This window comes from Choristoneura fumiferana, chromosome 11 (genome assembly GCF_025370935.1).
Source record: "Choristoneura fumiferana chromosome 11, NRCan_CFum_1, whole genome shotgun sequence".
In the NCBI taxonomy this organism is placed as follows: Eukaryota; Metazoa; Arthropoda; class Insecta; order Lepidoptera; family Tortricidae; genus Choristoneura; species Choristoneura fumiferana.
Genome location: NC_133482.1, coordinates 1,984,518 through 2,006,611, shown reverse-complemented (window position 1 = coordinate 2,006,611; position 22,094 = coordinate 1,984,518). Strand labels below are relative to the sequence as shown.

General features: G+C 37.5%; 1 protein-coding gene across 4 annotated transcripts in view; it reads left to right on the top strand.

Annotated features, from left to right (window-relative positions):
• Positions 1–22,094, top strand: part of hth (Meis homeobox homothorax) — a 385,579-nt gene that overhangs the window by 16,423 nt on the left and 347,062 nt on the right. For all 4 annotated transcript variants that reach the window (XM_074094049.1, XM_074094048.1, XM_074094052.1 and 1 more), the window contains exons 2-3: positions 4,738–4,910; positions 10,862–11,003. In XM_074094049.1, coding sequence (XP_073950150.1) covers positions 4,738–4,910; positions 10,862–11,003 — 315 coding nt within the window. The remainder of the gene's footprint in view (positions 1–4,737; positions 4,911–10,861; positions 11,004–22,094) is intronic.

The following is a 22,094-nucleotide window of genomic DNA, read 5'->3' as shown; positions in this document are numbered from 1 at the left end:
ACATCAACATTCAATTCGTAAAAAATGTGCCTAGAAAAATGAGGCTGTTCAAACACTCGAATAATGGCTCTAATACATGAAAGTCTGGATAAACATACAAATTACATACGTATGATTTTTTTCATTCAAGTGTACAGTACGATTGGAGTTAACACTTGACAGATGGGTGTGCCTTCAGTCAATTTTCAAATAGTTTTTACATAATCTGTAAATGTGGGTAGGGGTATACTAAAACTGGCATTATTTGTATGACGTCAAAGTTGAAAATTGACTGAAGGCACGCCCATCTGTCAAGTGTTAACTCCCAAGTAAGTAATCGTACAGTAGCATTATTAAAGCTCTTACAAGACCTATGATCGTTTAAATGTCATGTTGCTCGTTACACAGGTACTTACAGATGTAATTTTACCATGATTATGAGTGAAGGCCGGAGTATTGTCGAGGGATATTATTATCCTCATTTAATTAGATTTGCCTAACGAATACAGTTAGTCAAGGATGCAGTAATAGCTCATATTAACGATTTACCTAGTTTTTTTTATTATTTTTTTATTCGACTGGATGGCAAATGAGCAAGGGTCTCCTGATGGTAAGAGATCACCACCGCCCATAGACACCAGCCACCAAGGGGATTGCAAGATGCGTTGCTAACCTAGAGGCCTAAGATGGGATACCTCAAGTGCCAGTAATTTCACCGGCTGTCTTACTCTCCACGCCAAAACACAACAGTGCAAGCACTGCTGCTTCACGGCAGGATTAGAGAGCAAGATGGTGTTAGCAATCCGGGCGGACCTAAAGTTTTCGACCTTAATTGTACTTTTATTGAGAAAACATGAATACAACTATGTGGGTATGACATAACAAGCATAAAGCTAGGTACTTCGATTGCCGTTTTATCACATCAGTGCGTCTCGTTTCTATGATGCTTGTTAGAACGAGATGGGACAAAGCGATCCGTGACCTCATGTAATTCAATACAATACTATCCAAACGAGGTAAAAGCGCGCGAAAGCTTTACTTGCAAACTCATCATCATCCCAGCCTCACGTCCCACTGCTGGGCACAGGCGTCCCGCTGCTGGGTACTTGCAAACTCATACGTATTTAAATGTGAAATTTACAACCACGATTGTCATTACGTGGACATACTGGTTATTGTGTATTTTTGTATTTTATAGTTTAGTTTTTATAGTCTTTATGACATTTCCAGTAATGTGAGAAAGGACAGGTTCGCTAAGAACATAAACGTAGCCATGTAGAGCCAAAGTGTACGAAGCGATTATGCCACAGTATAATTAATGCGCACATGCTATTATTTTTATTGCAGTGAGTTATCTCTGAAGTCTTAATCGGGCTGACTGTACCGTCCTAGGCTAACCACATAATTACTGGAATTATTTTATTATCTATGCGGTATTTGAGTTGAAGTTATCGCATATGATTTGTTATTAAATCGTTGTTTTAAAGCAACTTGTAACGCTATACTATTGTGTAGTTACTTAACCATTCCAATAGTGTTGGGTTTTGTTATAAACCGCAGTCATTTATTATTATTTGGTGTAGTCCTATATATAAACTTATACAAATAGTATCATGACAACATACACAACATTTACATTTATAAAGCTATTAAATTAATATCAAATTAATTATTTATTCCAAGTAGAATTTCTTTTGTAAACAAAACGAAAATGTAATTACGCAGCTAATTAAAAGCAAATGTTCAAAGGATTCGAATGCAATGCTAAAAATGCCTATTAATTATAATTATAACCCATATAAAACACCTTTTAAATAAGGCCACCTAAACCGCATTTCAAACCACCTGCGCTATATGACTACAGGTGCAATAGTAGCTATTTAATGGCTCCATTAAATCAATGTAAGGCTCTGCCTTCCTAGTCCATAATTTGCTTAATATCCCATAACCTAGGGAGCAAACGGTAGGGTCTAGATTACTACCTACTGTCCCTTAGTTATAGTCATATAATAGCTGTATAAAAGGTTTTAGTAAATGGATAATAGTGAATCATTACAGCGTATGATTACAAGTTTTTAATAATGATTTAATTTCCCCTTTCAGTAGTATGCGTGTATCTGTGTAATTTTAGAGTGCATTTTTAATGAATCCTTAGAAATGCTTATTGTACAGTTGAATCGGTTGAAGTTAGATGCAATTTTAATGGGATCAATATGTACCAGTAAGTATGCAATTAGATTGGTACCTAAAGAAGTAAATATTTTAGTAAGGTTCATGTTTGTCTCTATAGATAGAGTCATATATCTAGATGTCTAAGGGTAGTGTAGAAAAGTGCATAAGTGCAGATCTAAAAAGAAGCTGCACAAGCGGCATTGTTCTATAAACGCGTGTGAACGGTTTTTGCCTACAATTTTAATAGCTCTATAAACGTCATAAAATAAAGTAAATCCGACGTTTATACGACTCTAACCTATAAATTACAAATAAGTCAACGCACTATATAAAGTATTTTATAAATATATTATAAACAAATGGCAGTAGGAATGTAAATAAATCTAAGCGTATCAAGAAATGTTTATGTTTACGCGCGATAGGATCACGGCTCTGGAACAATTACAATGCTCTTAACATCGCCAATGTACTAATAAAGTGACGCTCTGAATGCGCCATAAAAGCTGCGCTCGCGCCGGAGCGTCAGCAAATAAAACAATATTTCTTTTTATTGGAAATAACTTCGTGGCTAATTAGAAAGAACTATTTTTTTGTTGTAAAATACCTAGGTTGTGGGAAAAATTAAATCTAGAGTTAAAGAAAATATTAAAATAGTGTAAAAAAGCATAATGTAAATTAAGGAAACCCGGCCAAGTGTCAAGTGTAAACGAAGGGTATTGCGTCTTTTTGAGTAAAACGGGTAAGAAGGTAGAAAGAAGAAAGTCCATAACAGACGGACAAACAAGTAGCAGAAGGTTTGTAATGGGTCCCGTTGGGCACCTTTTGGGCAAGCCCTAAAAACACATCAGGTCAGTCGTTAACTTTTTAAATCCTTTTATGGAGAACTTGAATGTGGTTTTGCAAATTTTTGTAAGTTTTATGTTTGTTACAAATTTTGTTTCACGTGTATCCTTTTTCTAATAGACTACACGACAAATACATATTTATTGATAGTAATAACGGGTAACAGTTGAAATATTCTTTTTTTTTATTTGCATAATAAGTTTTTCAAAATAAATACTCTGACCGTACGGATTGTGCATTGTTTACCTTGTTGAGTAGGCAGTCGGCAACAATACCTAGTACTTAAATACCTTATCGACTCAATACTGGCTGGAAATGAACTGGAATCATATCCAAACACTGCAGGATGCCATTAAAATTACCAACGATTTAAAAAGATAGCTAGTTTATTTCTCTGCTCGAAGATATGCCTCGGTCGTTAACTAGATCTAAATTTGAAATTAGACCTCATCTTTAGAAACAACAAACGGCGGAAAATGTGTCGGTTTTTTTTTAGCTGCTAAAATCCAAACCAGCCAGTGTCAGAGCTTGGATTTTTAAAAAGCTTTTCAGGCGTTTTTCGAACACGCATTTATTGGGGCATGTTTGTCATGCCTACCACAACAAAAATGTCTACTAACGTTTTAGGCTCGGTAATGACGGCCGTATCGATCGGTCCGAATTGCACAGTCACTGTATTTGATAGCGGACCCGCTCTTCAAAATCGTTGGGTCTATTCATATAATACTTACATGTTCGGCGCGGTTTGGAACATTTTAAGATGATACATATCTCTATTTTGTGGAATAAAACAAGCTTGTACAACTCTATTGTATTCAAAAATAAACGTTATTAATGCGAAAGACATGTTTTTAACACACAACATGTATTTACGGAATAGCGATCTCTGTTCATTATAAATAATTGTTTTAAAGACAAAAGGGCGCACTAAGAGGCCTGTCAAATGTACTTTTACTTTGGTAATCTCCCGGGAATATATTTTAAAAGCTTAAGCAAGTTTAAATTGATGTCAGATAGCCATCGGCCGATGACTTGGCTATTTTAATGAATATTCAAAGCCCTTTCGTTCTTTTTGGGCAACTTAAAACTTTTTAATTGTAAGAGTGTAAGGTGTAAAAGGATTTTGTTTTGTGCCTTTTTGAGCACTTAAATAGAATGAGGTGAATGGATCGGGTTTATTCTGATTCGTAACGCCGTCTTTAGGCACGATGACTTGATTATTCGCGAAACACTCGTTTTTAGGGTATTATATTTTTTTTTCTAAACAACTGAAGTTCATTGAGCTCAAATATGGTTTTAACACTAAATGAATTACTTCCTAAAAGTACCATGATTAATTTCTTATTAGATACACCGTGGTATGACAGGCAGATAGACGGACGGATAGAGAGAATAGCCGTAAAAAAAAAAATTACTTAGTACGTCAGTTAAATTGTCAAAAAATAGTGGAGACGTTTTTTTTCTTTTGTCAATCATACAAAAAGTGACAAAGAGGAAGCTTCCTCCTCGTCATAAGTCCGGAATAGGGCCCGTGCTGTGACATCACGGCGTGTGACACTTTGAGCAATATTTTTTTTATCCAAAAAACTTAAATTACACAGTGCACAAAAATCACAAAAACACATTATGCATAAAAGATAAATTACATCATGTGGCTTTTCGAGCAACGGGCTTCGCACCAGACTAAAAAAAAGTAAATAATGTTTTCTAGAAAAAAAAAAGTAAATATTTTTTTCTTTGCAGTACGACGAAGGCCTCCACGGAGGTGGTTACATGGAGGGGGGCGCGATGTACCACGAGCACAGACTGACGCACCCCCACCTCCCCGCGGTGCACTACCCGCCCCCCGCGGCGCCGGCGCACGCGCTGCCCGGGGAACCGCTCATCCACAAGCGGGACAAGGATGCCATATACGGGTGAGTCCGGTGGTAACGTGTGATTCTTATTACTTCCAACTGTCGCTCAAATCCCTCTATGACCACGTAGTAACGTAGGTAACGTGCTTCTGCGGTAGCAAACGTACCTCAACCACGTTTGTGCCACAATATACAAGATGTTAATTAAATAACTGAAAACCTCAGATACCCCAAAAATATTTTTTCATTTGAAGTTAGTTGTTTGCATTTTCGAATACCACCTTGATTATTTCAAAAAATATTCTTGTGTTTTGCTAAGTCAGTAGTTCTAGTTGATATCTGACTCAAAATTTGTATATTTTGTCAGTTGTGCTACGGCGTTTTTAGAAGAAAATGAAACTGACAGTAAAACAGCCAGTAGGTATTAACCATCTAAATAGTACGCAACCTACAAGTATACTGCATTCGTAACTTTAGACTGGGCACAATATAAAAGGGATTAAAAAATACAAACACAACCTCATTTAAAACATAGTGTAATCGATCTACTCTCGATTCTAAGCAAACCTTTATGGTTTTCATTTATTTAATTAACACCTTGTATATGGACCTCCCAAAGTAACGCTTTAAATCAATCAATTATTTATTCTCCTCCATTATTACAATATTAGACATTAGGAAATAAACGGCAAAAAAATAAAGTTTATTGTATGGGAGCCCCCGTTAAATATTTATTTTATTCAGTTTTTTGTATTTGTTGTTATAGCTGTCACAGTAATACATGATCTGTGAAAATTTCAAGTGTCTAGCTATTACGACTCAAGAGATAGAGCCCTGTGGCACACGGACGGACAGACAGACAGCGGACTCTCAGTAATAGGGTTCCGTTAGGACCGTTTGGGTACGGAACCCTTAAAATCGCAAACCTGAGGCAGAAAGTAAATTTTTGACTTGAATCTTCGGACTGGCGCCCAAAATGAGATAGTACTGTTAACCTTATGCAGATCAGAAACCTGTCTAACGTGCTTGCAATCACAAACGTCATCATCAACATACACAATCTCTGGCTAACGGCGTCTTATACCATTAAAATAACAGGCATATTTCATAATTATTATAATAAATTAACGCGTGTGGTGTCGGGTTAAAATTGCACCTCTCCAGTTCTTCCATGGATGTCGTAAGAGGCGACTGAGGATATAGGTTAATTCATACCGTAGGCGACAGGCTAGCAACTTGTCACTATTATACCGTTTTTGTCAAACTTAAAACCTAAAATTGCTAAAAGTGGCTCCGAAGCCGTAACGGTTCGTGTGCCCTGCCTACCCCATTTGGGAATACAGGCGTGATGTTTGTGTGTGTGACTGATCATATAGGTCGCTTTGCTTCTTCTATTTAAAGAGCATGATAAGTATATGGCTAGATGCTAATCCGATGGTATTATGTTTTTACAATCTTGATATAACGCCGTGGTGGCCTAGTGGTTTGACCTATCGCCTCTCAAGCAGAGGGTCGTGGGTTCAAACCCCGGCTCGCACCTCTGAGTTTTTCGAAATTCATGTGCGGAATTACATTTGAAATTTACCACGAGCTTTGCGGTGAAGGAAAACATCGTGAGGAAACCTGCACAAACCTGCGAAGCAATTCAATGGTGCGTGTGAAGTTCCCAATCCGCACTGGGCCCGCGTGGGAACTATGGCCCAAGCCCTCTTGTTCTGAGAGGAGGCCTGTGCCCAGCAGTGAGTGGGACGTATATAGGCTGGGACGATGATGACATAACCGCCAGTCCTACTCCAAACAGCAATCTAAGGGTAAAAGGGTAAGAACGCATACACTGTCCTTACCTTCTTATTCCACAAAACACAGATAGTTCAGAAATCAATCTTCATACAAGTGCGCTCGAGCAAGACAAAAAATCTCGAGTGGCTACCACGAACCGGAAAACGAAGCTTTGGCAGGCCTCCCACTAGGTGGACTGTCGAGAATTGCGGGCAACCGGTGGATGCAAGTGGCAAGTTGTTTTGGGCGTCTTCTGGCTGATGATGATGATGATTGATGCTACAAACAATTAAATATAGGATGATAATTTAATAGGATAGTAGATTTTGTTTGATTCTAAGTTCCTTCTTGATCTTCTTTTGTTTGGAAATCTTTTCTACCCGAAACATTTCCACCTGACATCATATTAGTACTGATATTGATTTAATTATAAATCTGACTTGATAACAGTTCACGCTGTAAACTGGGTGAGGTTGTCATTAGTATCGCGGACGTCATTATCTTAATCAAGCTTTATTATGATAGTTCCGACAAATTTGTTGTTGGGAATCAGATTGTCGCCATGTTTGGTATCAGACTGAGTTAATTTCTAGAGGACGTTTACTTAAATTTTAATGAACCTAGGTAATTACCGCGTGCTATACCGGATGGTCAACGGTATTATGCACCTCATATATCAGCTTGTTTGTTTCGTCACTTAAGCAGTGACGCTATCTATGCCGTAGGAGAAACTTTTAATTGTGCTCAGGACAAGAGATATCGTTTCAAATTAAGATTGGTTTTTTGTCTTTATGTTTACTTGTCGCCAGGTCATTTTGGAAATTTTAGTGCTCCTCTTTCTTTGTTGTCGGGGCGATTAATGTTCTAATTAGGTATACCTACTTTAAATAAGATACTACTAAAGAAGCGACTTGCATAAGTAGGGTCAGCCCCAGTATGTTTATGCACATACTGAAATGGGAATTGCTTTACTGCACTTGCAATGCTAAAACAATATTTCGAATTATTCAACGCCACAGTAAGAAAGTAGCAGTAAGTCAACAGCCTGTCAAAATATGACTAGCAGTACACTTAATATAAATAATATGACATGTTAGGATGTTGATGGCTATCGTATTTCAGCTTCGGCGCTATCAGTGACATTAATAGCTGCCCATGCGCAGATAGAGTGCCGTACTTTAATTTACTAAAGCAGATAAATAGCGAAATTGATTTGATTGTTGTGTTTTGATGATAAGGTTTTTATTTATTTATTTACGTCAACGTCGTCATCATCATCACCATCATCATCATCATCAGCAGGCTTCCTGGTCTTCAGACCATACCCATCTCGATCTCATCAGCCCACTCAGTATATTCTTCCAACCTTTACTATGTACTCTACTGTTACTACTTGTTACTACTTGTTACGATTGTGTGTTGTTGTTACTGTTACTATTGTAACAGTACAGTCTTGTCGGCAATATCAGTGCACTGAACTATTTACCTTTATAGAAGGTGTAAGAACATCAAAGGAAACAACAACCAAATAAGATAACACAATTGCAAAATTGTATGTTCAAGGACTTTAATCCCTGATCCACTACGGAACGATTTCACAGTAAACGTCATAGTGACGTCGCATTAATTAACAAGGAAAATCGTAAGACTTTTTCTTTGAAATGGTTCCATAGTGGCTCATGAATTAAAGTCCTTGGCCGTACGTTCTCAGTTATGGTTTTTTTTTTATACGACTGGATGGCAAACGAGCAAGTGGGTCTCCTGATGGTAAGAGATCACCACCGCCCATAAACATCTGCAACACCAGGGGTATTGCAGACGCGTTGCCAACCTAGAGGCCTAAGATGGGATACCTCACGTGCCAGTAATTTCACCGGCTGTCTCACTCTCCACGCCGAAACACAACAATGCAAGCACTGCTGCTTCACGGCAGGATTAGCGAGCAAGATGGTGGTAGCAATCCGGGCGGACCTTGCACAAGGTCCTACCACCTGCAAAATCTATCAAAATTTATCAGTCTCTACTACATTATCGAGCAAAAGATCAAGCAAGGGAAGCCTCATTCTAGCAAGATGCACAGATATTTTCGATATAGTTTATTTTTATCAGGCGATTCGCTTGGCGGTTTTTAACATTTAAAAAAATTAAGATTGTTTTTTGGAATCTTTTTGTATTTTTTATTTCAATTCCAAATTTTTACTTTTACGGTCATCCCGTAAAACCTAAATTGAAAATACAAACTGAAATATAGATGCACAGAAAAACCAGAAAAATAAGACCAGCACTGGGAATCGAACCCAGGTCCTCGGTATTCCGTACCGCGTGCTGCGTTCCGTAACGGTACGGTGTAGCGGTATAGCACGCGGTACGGAATACCGAGGACCTGGGTTCGATTCCCAGTGCTGGTCTTATTTTTCTGGTTTTTCTGTGCATCTATATTTCAGTTTGTATTTTCAATTAAAAAAAATATCTTTGCAAGTTGTGCCGAAAACCTATTTTTTTTTAATTAGGGTAAAAAGATATAATGCCTTTTGATTCTGTTTTTGTCCGCCGTTTGAATTGACTGTCAAATGAAGATGGTATCAGCATAAAGGCGCGAGCTGAGACACTTGAGTAAGGAGTTTAGTTTTATCTGACTAAAACTTGTCAGAGGTGCGGCTTGAGTTTCAGCGGACTGTGAACATCAATTATGATTATGAAGTTATGACACTATTTCTATGTCTGAATGAGAGATTCCAATTAGACAATTTGTCATTGGTCAACCTAAGCTATTTTGCAATCGTTTCAGTTTTGTTAAACGTGAATGCCAAAATATGGAGTAACTATTTAACAATTTAAATGGAGATCTATCCGGATTATATCCGGAATAATTCTTACTTATCTTAAAGTAATAAAAAATAAACAGTGACTCTATGGAATTACGTATTCATTAAGTCAACGGTCCGGTGCATCTAGCCTGTTATATATCTCACTGGCCAGCCATAAACAATGATTTTTTTAATTCCTTCCGCTTGTAAACACAGTCCGTATTGTTTTTAAAAGGTCAGTGTTATTTTTTTATTTTTAATGGCTTTCTTTTAATGTTGCCAGTACTATATTTTATTTGCTTTGCGGTGTTTTTGTGTGCTTGTGCTGAGACGCGTAACAGATTTTACTGTACACGCAACTAGTATGGTAATCCGTAATGTACCTATCTTCATAAAACTTGGATGGAAAACGGCTGTTAACTTCTACAAGTGTACTCGTAAAGTTTTAATTTGATTTAAAGAATTTTAATTAGAAAATTCACCGTAGGTGTTTGAGTCCGATTATTATATGTACATTGCTTTGTTTATTACTTTGTTTTTATGTCAATGTTGATAGTTTTAGGGATATCCTACTAATATTTTTAAAGAGAAAGTTTATAAGGATGAATGTATGGATGGATGGATGTTTGGTACTCTGTTCACGCAATAGGACATGATTTTTGAATATTCCCATAAGATTTTTTTTCAGATCAGATAGTGGGCTAGTTAGTTGAGTGAAAATCGCGAAAGTTTATAGTATTTTATTTTCTGTAAAATAGACATGTCAAATGTGACATGTCGCCGCTGTCACCGGCGCGCGCGCCGCAGATGTTATCGGCTCACGTCCTCACAATCTGCATCGCATCTCGCTCACTCAATTACCCTATTGTTTAAATTTATAACATTTGTCTTGAAATTTACTTTATTGAGTTAATAATTTTAGGGTAATAAATTCATGATTCAGTATTTTTTATCCTAAGGATCTGATTCACCACAATTATATGTGACAAATAAACAATGTGATACCATCTTTATTTATTCGGATGAAAAAACAGAGACGGCGTAACAGATATCAGTCACATAAAATTTATCAGTGAGTGGTGAAATAGGCCTTTATATAGTATTTACTATTTAGTGGGTGGTAATCGTTAAAATTGAAATGAGACCTAAAATAAACTCACGAACAACAAAATAAAAATGTGTCAGAAAATAAAACATAATTATGACAAAATACACATTCGAAATTTAAAATATATGGCAACATCAACCCATTTGAGTTTCGAATTCGTGTCTCTAATATTATGGCAGTCAATACCCGTTTGTGTTATGAATTCCTGGTTAAGCATGAAAATCTGCCACATTAAAATTAAGATCTCTGGTTATATCTATAGCAAATAAATGATCATGATTTGTGCCAGCAATATCACCACCCCCCCACTGTTCCAGGCACCCTTTGTTCCCGCTGCTGGCGCTGATCTTCGAGAAGTGCGAACTAGCGACCTGCACGCCGCGGGACCCTGGCGTGGCCGGCGGCGACGTCTGCTCATCAGAGTCCTTCAACGAAGACATCGCTGTCTTCAGCAAACAGGTCAGTACCACGTCAAAATACCAAAGAACACGTCTAGCACTGTGCTTTCGTTTCGCCGAATATTTATTTGACCTAATTTATTTGATCGAATGATCGTTTGGTTTTTCTTTACAGTTGAAACTGATAAGGTTCCGAAAGATCTTTTATATGGGTTAGGTTAGTAAATAAAATTATGAAATAAACCTAACTTAATCTAGATATATTTTACAGCGTTTGTTATTAGTAATTTGCTTTCAAATTGTAAGAAGTGGTCAATCTACCAAACTTTGAATTAGGCCAAAAAATATTATACTTACCTCCGATATACCTACTTATGGTGTGGTCAAATCTTAGAGAAGACCGGATGGTCTTGCATTATGAAATAAATGATTTAGTAGGGCGAGCTTTTATAGCAAAAATATAAAGATGGTGAATCACATTGTTTTCAAATGTAAATAGAGTTCTCATTAGTTTGTTAAACAATGGACTTTTATGTTTTTTTTTAATGACGACATCCTAATCTTATAGCGAGACGGCGCAGATAGCTAAGCAATTGAGCAAGTAATGCATAACTATTAATTAAAAAAAACTTTATATACCTACGTATATTTTTACGTTTTAAAAGCTTAGTTTTGAACTAAACCAAAAAGCGTCACAGTAGCATTTTGAGCAACAAAGGATCGAGGGTTTAAAAAAATTCCACGCACCGAGTATCGCGCTCGATAATTCGATTTCATTTTTCGCGAAAAAACACCGCAGTACGCAGGGCCCGTAATAAAAATCCATGCTTCCCCAATTTCCATTCCATACACAAAACCCATTCAGTGTCCGAAATTACTCGCGAGAACACTGGCTGGAATAACTTCGTACGATCGCACCTGCCGACCCATCAGGATAAAAAAAAAAAACAAAAAAGCGCGCGAACGCATTCGCATATTAAAATGTCGCACAAAATGGCGGCTCGTAAATCAGTAGCAGCAATTTCTTACAGTAATGCCTTTAATAATTCTAAAGCGTAATTAGTAACGGTAAATCTCTTGAATTGGTTCGTAGGCGTTTCAGTATCGATTGTTCACGTCTCGGTCGCGGTGTTTGCCTTCTGTAATCGCGTCGATTGACTCTATGCTTGTTTGTACTCAAATTTTATCGTCAAGTAAATTAACTTTCGTATCAGTGGGTTATAATCGATCCGTTACGTTTTTGTTTTAATTATCATAACTTGCGCTCCTCTACGGCGCAGCGGGTCCAGTGTTGCCTCATGAAATATTTACTTTCCTTTTTTTTTATTGGCGCGGGCAAAAACTGTCGTCTTAACGGGCAGGTTTCGCGGAAGGCCAAAATTTTATCACAAAAAAACATGAAAGTTGAAATTTATACAGTTGTTTAACGTAGAAAGCCGGCTCGAAAATAGTATTTATCCAATATTTCATTACGGGCCAGTAATACCATGACAAGCCGAACCGACCTAACACGTATTATTTGAATAACAATAAAACTCCGCGTACAAATAGAGTAATTTTACAATCGTTTTCGTAAAACGGGTAATCTGTATACAACCGACAATCAAGGGCCGTGTAATTTTGACAATTTTAATACCACAGTCGGTTTTATTTTTTTTAAAACACAATAGGCGTTGACGTTGCGGTAGGACTCGGAAACTGACGTCTTCACTCGCAGCAAAAAAGGTTTTAATATCAATTCTGGCGGAAGTGACTTTGTTGTGGTTAATGAAATGATATTCAACTTAAGTAGGTAGGTACGTATGTTATTGATTCGTTATCAGTCAAAGACTTCACTGTGTGGTAATTACTGGAAGTAAATTGTATTTATAGCTGTTATATTGTAAACTGTGGCTTATGACCCGCGCGAGATAAGTGGAAGTCATAGAACTGACCGGTATTATTTATTGTGGCTTGAGGAAGCGTGACATAAATTACAAAATCAGTAACAGCGGTGACTCAAATCGCCGTGATAACATTGTTAATAAACCATTTATCACGTCTAGTTACGCTTACACTAATCGTTTTAATTACTTCAATAAAAATTATCGGTTGCATCGAGATAAAATTCGGTAGTGTCGCTCGTAACTCATCACGGGTATAAATCATAAACGGTAAAGTGTTTATTTTCGACGTGCTTAATATGTTATAAATTTATTTAAGTGGGTAGCGATTGTGGGATGATTGATATAGTGCTTGTGTCGATGCAGCGTCACTCGCTGACAGGCACAAGAGCGTTGACACTGAATTACGCTTTTTTGTTGTCATTAGGTGTAGATTTAAAAATGACTCATAATATGACTGCTGTAGTCATAATAAGCAGGTCTTTGCAGTAATGGGCGCAGATGGCAGCAACAAGGCCCCGACCAGGCTTTTTGATAAACATGCAACAGTTGCGAACTAAGATGGAAGTGCAATGTAAATGTCACATGCAATTTGTAATTAGCGCTGTAGGATTCAAAATAAGGCTACTGCACTTGTTTTTGAATGATGGACCGTTAACAGCTGTCATCCGTGTAATAATTTGTATTCTTTGCAAATAATTGCATTGGCGTGACAGCTGTCACATGGCTTTTGCAAAGGTATTCCATTCATCCGACATTATCGTCCGAGATTTGATCAAAGAAGAATAGTTTGACATAATTTAAATTTTATTTGGGATCGTTCTTTGATCAGTAATACTGAAGAAATTAAATGGTCATTTTTACCAAGTCCAAGTTGGTCACTTTTAATAGAGCGAAAACGTTGGATACAGATACGCAAGATTCGAATTTAATTAAAAATAAGCGTTGAAAGTTAAGAAGTAACAAGCTAATAAATTAAAACATTTGCTGTAATTTTTATGTCCACCTTATTTGCTTTAGCCAGTTTTTCTTAAAGACTCGACTAATTTATGAAACGTTAAAACGTTGAATTGCGGCTGGTATAATTACTATCGAGATCGTATTGAATAGAACCCTTCTTAATGACAAGTAATTAAAAAATAATTGCAAGAATGATAATTGGAAGGGTGCGCCGACAGTCGATTCACATGCTTTTTGTTATTGGCAATGGTAATTACTCGTACGATATGTGCTTCAATAGTGCATCTGGTTGTAAGTGTAAAATCTTATAAACACTGAGAGAAATTCAAAACAAACCGCAACTTGTGGCCTCGGCTCTTAAAACTACCACATCATCCAGATGTCGTCCACGACCGGGTAGTGTAGTGGTGAAGATTTGCCTATACAAAGCTTGTTAAGTCTCTGGTTCGATCCCTGGTTGGGGCAGATGTTATGTAAAACATATACATACATTTTAATTTATATAAGTATGTATTAGCATGAATATGGTTATCCGTTGTCCAGTAGGTACCCGTAGTACAAATTATAAGTATCGTCCTACGATATTTATTTACTGAAATCGAAAAAATCAATGGTAAACATTTTTTAATGCAGGCAACATTTCTCGTGCCTTGGCAACATTAACTGTTACAGCTGGGATTGTCTATGCTACAGCTTTTTCAAAGGCATTATTCCCATTGCGTGTTACTTTTTAGCTCTGTTCACACAAGTACGTGATATTAATACAGTTCAGAAGCGCATGTCGATTCCATAATTAAGTATTTGCATTTTTTAATTACATGAATGGTTGTTAATTGACTCGTCTTCATATAAAACCGATATTAATAGGTTTTAGGGGCACCTTTGTGTTGTCACTGAATCATGGATGTAATGGTGAAAGCAGCGTGTAAAAACACAGCCAAGCAAACAAAGAAATTAGGTTTTTCATACACATTTTTACTAGCAATATCAAATGTACAGGTCTTAAGAACCACTGTCTACTCGTATTATATATTTTTTTTATAATTAGACGTGGTTTTCAGCTAATTATGAGTGTTCAGATTTTGCATGCTCGCTCGGTGTAACTGGCGATTTTAAATAAGTAAATATGGAAAAGATTGTCCCAATATTGCATCGAACTAAGTGTAGTGAAGGTCTGGAAGAGTTTGCGCAGTAGTAGGACTAAAGAAGTAACGTGCGTTTTCTAGGAACATTTGCCGTGCCATGGCAGGTTTTTATAATAGAACGAACTCGTCTCTTTCTAGCACATTGGCGTGAAAGACAAGTGGGAAACCATCAAATTATTTTCCCAAGAAATTTGTCATGAAGATTGGCTCTCTATCCTCAACCGACGACCACTGAGTACAGCGTCACAAAAATAAAAAGACAAAGCACGAAAAAAATGTTTAGGAGTGAATTGATCTACGAAATTGGGCCAAGTAAGTGGCCGGCATGCGAATGAATCGATGCATGGCTCAAGCTATAATAACGTATCAATCTTGATCTTGACTCAGTGCGTTGTCCGTGTGCACTGAAGACTGTGGGCGCGGTAGTTAACGCCAAGTCCGTAAAAACACATGGCTGCATCTTATTTTTAAAAGCTGATAATTAAAAGTAAACGTTGAATTTAAATGTTATTTTATCGTTTCTACTTTAATTAATACACATTAACTACTTATAAAAGTGATGTCATATCAACAATTTCACAACTTCACATTTGCTCCAATACCTACCTACTGTGTTGTAGTAATTTTAAGCGAAGTGCAATATTGACCCAGAATAGGATCAAGTGTTACTCCCACACAAACTCAAAATGTTGACATGTGGGACGTTCACATACAAATCGGCATTAACTGTCAATGGTACAATGGAATTGAATACATGTATTAAATACTTTGGTCTTTATATAAATCAAAAACCAGTCTTATTTTATACAATAAAGTACTTTCAATCAAAAGTACCTAACAGTCAAACCAATTCAATAGAATCTGTATTTTACAATGACAGTACTGTTCAATTATCAAAAGGAATAAAAATAATAGTCACATCACAAACAGCCATAAGTAGGCCAGGATTGTCAGATTTTATTGAATTGGAGTTTAAGTAGTTTTTTTTTTCAGGACCCGTTAAAATCACTAAAGCTAAACCCTTTAAAGTAGTAATTTTTTTATAAAAAGATGCAATATGCCTGTGGTATAATCGCAATTTGATAAAATCTGAAGCTTACTCTCATTTACTCATTATATGCGACAAGATACTGATCGGTTGAAAGTCAGTAGAAGTACCCAATTATTTTACAATAATGCAAGAACTTGGCGATTAATTTTAATTACAGGCTGGTAGCGCCGTCGGAAAAAACCTAGCCACAGACGAGCGCTCGCGCATGATCTTTGCGCGGGCGCGTGATATACCAGCCACGCGATAGAGCGTAAACAAACATACATAAATACATAAATGTATGCACAAATAATATGATTTTAGCACAATTTTTCTAAGTACCTATGAACCTTTGCTTGCGTTTACGCAACCGTAAATAAAAGCTAATGGACGCCAGAGTGTAGTAGGGTCAATCAACTTTTTAGTGTTGTTATTCTGTCTCGTAACTCATAACATTAGTGATACACTTGCTTATGCACTGTATATTATTATGTCCTACACTTACGCGATGAGCCATGAAGAAATTGCCTTAAAACTGTCACACACTGTATCTTAATCATCATCATCATCATCCCAGCCTATATACGTCCCACTGCTGGGCACAGGCCTCCTCTCAGAACAAGAGGGCTTGGGCCATAAGTTCCCACGCGGGCCCAGTGCGGATTGGGAACTTCGCACGCACCATTGAATCGCTTCGCAGGTTTGTGCAGGTTTCCTCACGATGTTTTCCTTCACCGCAAAGCTCGTGGTAAATTTCAAATGTAATTCCGCACATGAATTCCGAAAAACTCAGAGGTGCGAGCCAGGGTTCGAACCCACGACCCTCTGCTTGAGAGGCGATAGGTCAAACCACTAGGCCACCACGGCTTACGGCACTGTATCTTAAACGAAATTAAATCGCTGTCATTCGCAATTTTAATTATTTATAAGGGTAGTTAAGGATCTGCCTATTAACTAACGTGTGAATAATTGGTACTGGCTCAAAAACCGCCAAACGGCATCGCGATGACTCCGATGCTTACAATAGTTACTTGTTTACATCTGTCGCTGACAATATCACAATCAATTGTCATAGGATTTAGGCGCGCAATTTAACCTCCTTTGTCACTCTGATCCAATTTGAAAAAAAAATGGCGGAGCGCAGCTGCGCCAGCGCATACATATCGGAGCGGGACGGTAATACATTCGTTTTTGTCTCGTTCGCTCCGTTTTTTCTCGATAACGCATCGGCGATTTCGTTTTATCGTCCCGTTCGAGTTTTTGCTGCGAATTCTTTTTAAACTCTCGGTTTCACTTGAATCTTGTGGAGTTGAAGTTAAGTGTTTGTCTTTGCGACTCAGTTTGTTATGGTTTTTGAACTTGAAGATTTTAAATAAAAACACAGGAAACATCGTGTTGGATCACCGCGATTAACAGCTAAAACTGATGTTAACTTCTTATAGTTGTCACGGAACAATAATATTCGACAATAAAATACTTCAGATGCTTGACAGCATTTTATTTTCGGCCTCATGTAATAGGCATACTTATCTAATTTTGTGTTTACTCATCCAAGTTCAAAAACACTATTACAATTAACACAGTCCCGAATGCCATTTTAGTTAATTAGTGAAAGAGATAGCGCCATTGATAGAGCGATGCGGGAACGAGACGGGTTGCGCAAGTTTTAAAATGGAACGAAGATAATAGAATTACTGAAACGCCGGTACAATGTTACGTCATGCAGAAACGTAGTATTTTTTTCTGTGGCTGGAGAAATAAAAGCGGCCAGTGACATTAAAAAGATTTAAATATGATATGTTATATACATTCTTCATCTTGTGATCAATGGCAGCTGAAATAATTTTTGAATGGTAGTTATTGCGCCGAAACTTCAAAACACGACCTAATTCCTGATGAGGCCGACCACAAACCAGCAAACGTGTGCTACACTGGCTGAATATACATTACGAAATCCAGGTCACAAAAGAAAACAATATCAAATAGGTAGGTGGTACGGGAATTCGCAGTCGGAGACAAGCCCGGTTACACCATGCGATAGCGTGCGCCACTCAATTAGTGCTGACACGCCGACCGACTCACGTCGCGTTTTTGTCCACTTAAAACGGCTTTAATATGCCGATGAACTAATCATTACGCTCTTTCATCACTCGCGTACCTAGGCGCGTTAAACCACAGTTAGCATTAACGTCGCAGTCCAACTGGCCTTACTCAAGGCGGGATTATGTTCGAATTCAGAAAAATTGGAACGATTTACTCGAACGTTTGAAATTTAAATTCGAGGGTTCGACATTTGAATAAGCCAATGCGACAGCCCCTCGTCGTGATTGGTCAGCCAGTTTTCGCCGCGCTCAAGGGTTGATACATTGAATTTTTTTCACGGTTAGTTGAGTCAGGGGTTTTCTTTTCGTTGCTTCCGGGTTTTGGTAGTGATGGCGACTAGGGTTGTACCTCGTGTTTTTATAGTTTCTACAAAAGTTTGCCGGATCGAATTGAAAGTCCGTTACGGTAAAAGTATTTTTATTTATAGAGAGCAGGACAATACGAGCGATTAGCGGTCCGTTTTTGGCCGCGCGGCTTCTCGGCCGGTATGGCGGTTTTTGCGTGCAACAAACGCGACAAAAGTGGACGCCAAATGAGTATTAATTCGCACCGGTTAATAATGACATAAATACACTAGGTGCGCGCCTGCGCATACAGGCTGCTTGATTTTAATCGTTCAAAATCACAACCTGTTATTTCAACACGGATAAGTCAAATAAAAATAAGTTACATAACCTAATCTTTTTTATGTTAACAATGGCAAAAAACATTAGAAAACTTGCAAGCTGGAGCTGGACTTAATAATCTTACGAGTAGTTCTTATTCGTTAATCATATTACCAAGCACTTGACTTAACTTGCACTACTTTGTTCTAGTCTAGTGACATCAATCTTACCCCTCTAAACTGACAGCGGATCTGCAATCCCTTTAGTATTGCTGGTGTCTATGGGCGGTGGTGCTAGCTATCCTCAGGTGACCCACTTGTCTTTTGCCATTTAGATTTCAAGTCCAATCTAACCAAACGCATTGAAATTCACAATCACAGCATCTCTCTGTTAAACTAAACCATGTACCTAAGACGGCGATTTTTTTTCCGAAAAACAATTGACGAATGCGATTGCACGCGCCGTCGAATTGCCTTTTTAATCAAATTCTAAATACCCCAGTGCGAGTAAGAACTACTGTGACAGAAGCAGCACTACAATGTAGCTAAATTGTATGTGACTCGGTTCCACATCATCCTATACGCTGTGGTAATTACGAGGTCCACTGCATACCTCGCGACACGTCGCGTCTTCCTTCGCGTTCGCACCCACGCGTCCACACATAACCCCGTCTCGCACGGCACCTTCCATTTTTAAATGGTAAACGGTCATGATTGAATTCGGACGTAGGGCTGTACAAAATAATCTTTTTTATCGAGGCTAGGTGCAGTACAAATTGCCTGAGCCCTGAGATCCGATGTGATTGGTGCGTCATAAACGCTTTCAATAACATGACAATGTGATAATCGTTTGCGCTTCGTATATTTTTATTGAGTTGAAATTATTGTCGTAAGTGTTATAACAGTTTAGTAGAATTCATTTTGTTTCAAATTATGTACCGACACACATATTATTATATATTAAATTATTGCTATATCGCGCGAACTATGAAATTCAGTCTGGTCTGGTATTATAGAAACTATCTTATGTCCTTTATTAGATCTAAATCTGTTCAGCAGTTTAAACGCGACGAGGTAACAGACAGACAGAGACACGAACAGCCAAGCAGAGCTACTTTTGCACTTATAATATTAGTAAAGAAATAAGGATTACGAATGGGATGGTATAATAGCCATTCGCATTGTAATCGCAGTAGATATAGACTGACAGTCTAGCGATCACTTTTACATTGCAATACGCGAAAACAGTAAATTAACTAACGAGCTTACTGAATGTATGTCATTGTTATTAACTTTCATACACGTTTAAAAATTTCATCAGATTCATAAACTATCAACACCGTTTAAGTTTTTTTTTATTTTACTTTAACGCAACAACCCTAGCTTCTCATCATAGTTATACTAACGCACACAAACAACTAAATAATACTGGCCGCAATATGCTCCAAAACCATAATCTCATTAAAAAGCCACCCTCAAGCAACGGAAATTCGCACGAACCTGGCTGCCATCGATCGTACCTAAACCTACTGGCAGCTAAAAATAAAAAAAATACTCATTATGTATTTGACAGGTCGAATCCCTGGTCCTAAATGCCAGTTAGATCTGACCTACCCGCCCCCGTTTTAAAGGAACATTTTTAGAACAACGCTGGGATTCAAAACGCGTTTAGGAGCTCAGGTTACACCGGACATTTGTTGGTTTTGACCAGTTTGAGATGAGCTCTGCTGTCGAGTGGCGTGTAGTTGTCGACAGGTCTCGGGTAAATAGGGGTTGGGTGAAGGGAGGGCCAGTCAGAAGCAGCTGACGTGGATTAGGGGGTGTTTTTACCTACGAATGTGTAGGTATTTTTGGTAACCACCGCTACAGTGTATTGATATATTATCACAGGAAATTTTTGGTTAGATTTTCGCTCGAAAACTAAGTCTATTCAGTCTAATATTTAGAATTTTGTGAAAAGTTAACTTTATTTATATACACACGAAAAGGCAAATTTATTTTTAAGTGAATATTACAAGTCCATCTGTTTGTCAAATTTCACATATTTCTGACTAATATTTAGTAAACAATTTCTGGTCTTATGGTACAACGAATTAACAACATTACAACACAGTATAGCAGTAAAAAAAAAACTCGCTATTTCACTCCCTAGGCCAACAATATCATTTATCTACCTAGTTAGTAAAGCAGCATGCTACGGCCGTAAAAAGCGAATAAAAGTGCGAGGGAGGTAAAGTTGACGACCTATGGCACCATAGGTTTTAATTTTATTGTCTATCGCAATGTGACATATCGTTACTACTTTTAAGAGCTCGTATCTCAAAACCGATAATCTTACTCTGAGAACTTTACTCAGTATGCTTCAAGGTTCAGGTTAGTCTACTTATCGATTTGAGAAACGAGTTTTTTTTTAAAGTACCCACATATTTACGATTTTTAGTGATAGGGAATAATGATAGTGGACGAAGCGAAACAAGTATGTAAGGATCGTAGCAAGTGGAAAGAAGTGGTCTCTGCCTACCCCTACGAGAAAGAGGCGTGATTATATGTATGTATGTGTTTAGTGATAGAAAAATATCGATTAAAAAAAAAGAGAACAACCTAGTGGTTTAAGTTTTAGTAGCTCTACATAGTTTTATGGTAGGAAGTTAGAAGTTAAACCTTTTATAACAACCATAGCGTACCTCTATAATGCCCGAGGGCGTAACCATAGGATTTAAGATTCAAATAAAGTCCATCTAAGGATAAACAAGTATGTATAAGTAAGCAATGGTACTTTGAAGGAGGCTTTATAAACGCCTGCCAAGTTCCTGTTAAGTTAAAATTTTCTTTATCTAAGTATGACTGAGTTTACTATTTTGCCTTAACTAGTACCAACAGCCAAATTAGTGGTCTATCAATTTTTAAACAAGTTCCTATCAAATGAAAATGTCGATAAAGTCGAACTTTCAAGTTGACAGACACGTCTATTGGCAATATTGTTTTATGACGTGCAAACGATTATCAACTTTAGGGTGGTAGACCACATATTAGCCTGATGGTACCTTCGTACAACTTTGAATCCACTCTTTATTTAAAGTATTTACCCGTTTAAATTCTATAGCCTCTTAAATAATGCGAACGATTAAAAAAATTGCATTATCCAATGATCCATGAATTCTTAATAAGTAGAACTAACTTTATTTATTTTAATCTGGCATGAGAACGAACGCAAACAGCCATCGAAAATAAAGAAAAAAATGTTATGAATTCATATGACCAGCGTTACTTGAGCTCCGTTGCGATGTTAAGTGTAACGGTATAGGGGTCAGTTTAGCTTGGTTTTTTGCTTCCAGTTGTTAAGAAGGATTAACGGACATCTGCCATTGGAATTCAATATTTTGTAAAAAATAATACTTTAGGATGCTGCGTATGTTAAGCCTCTCTT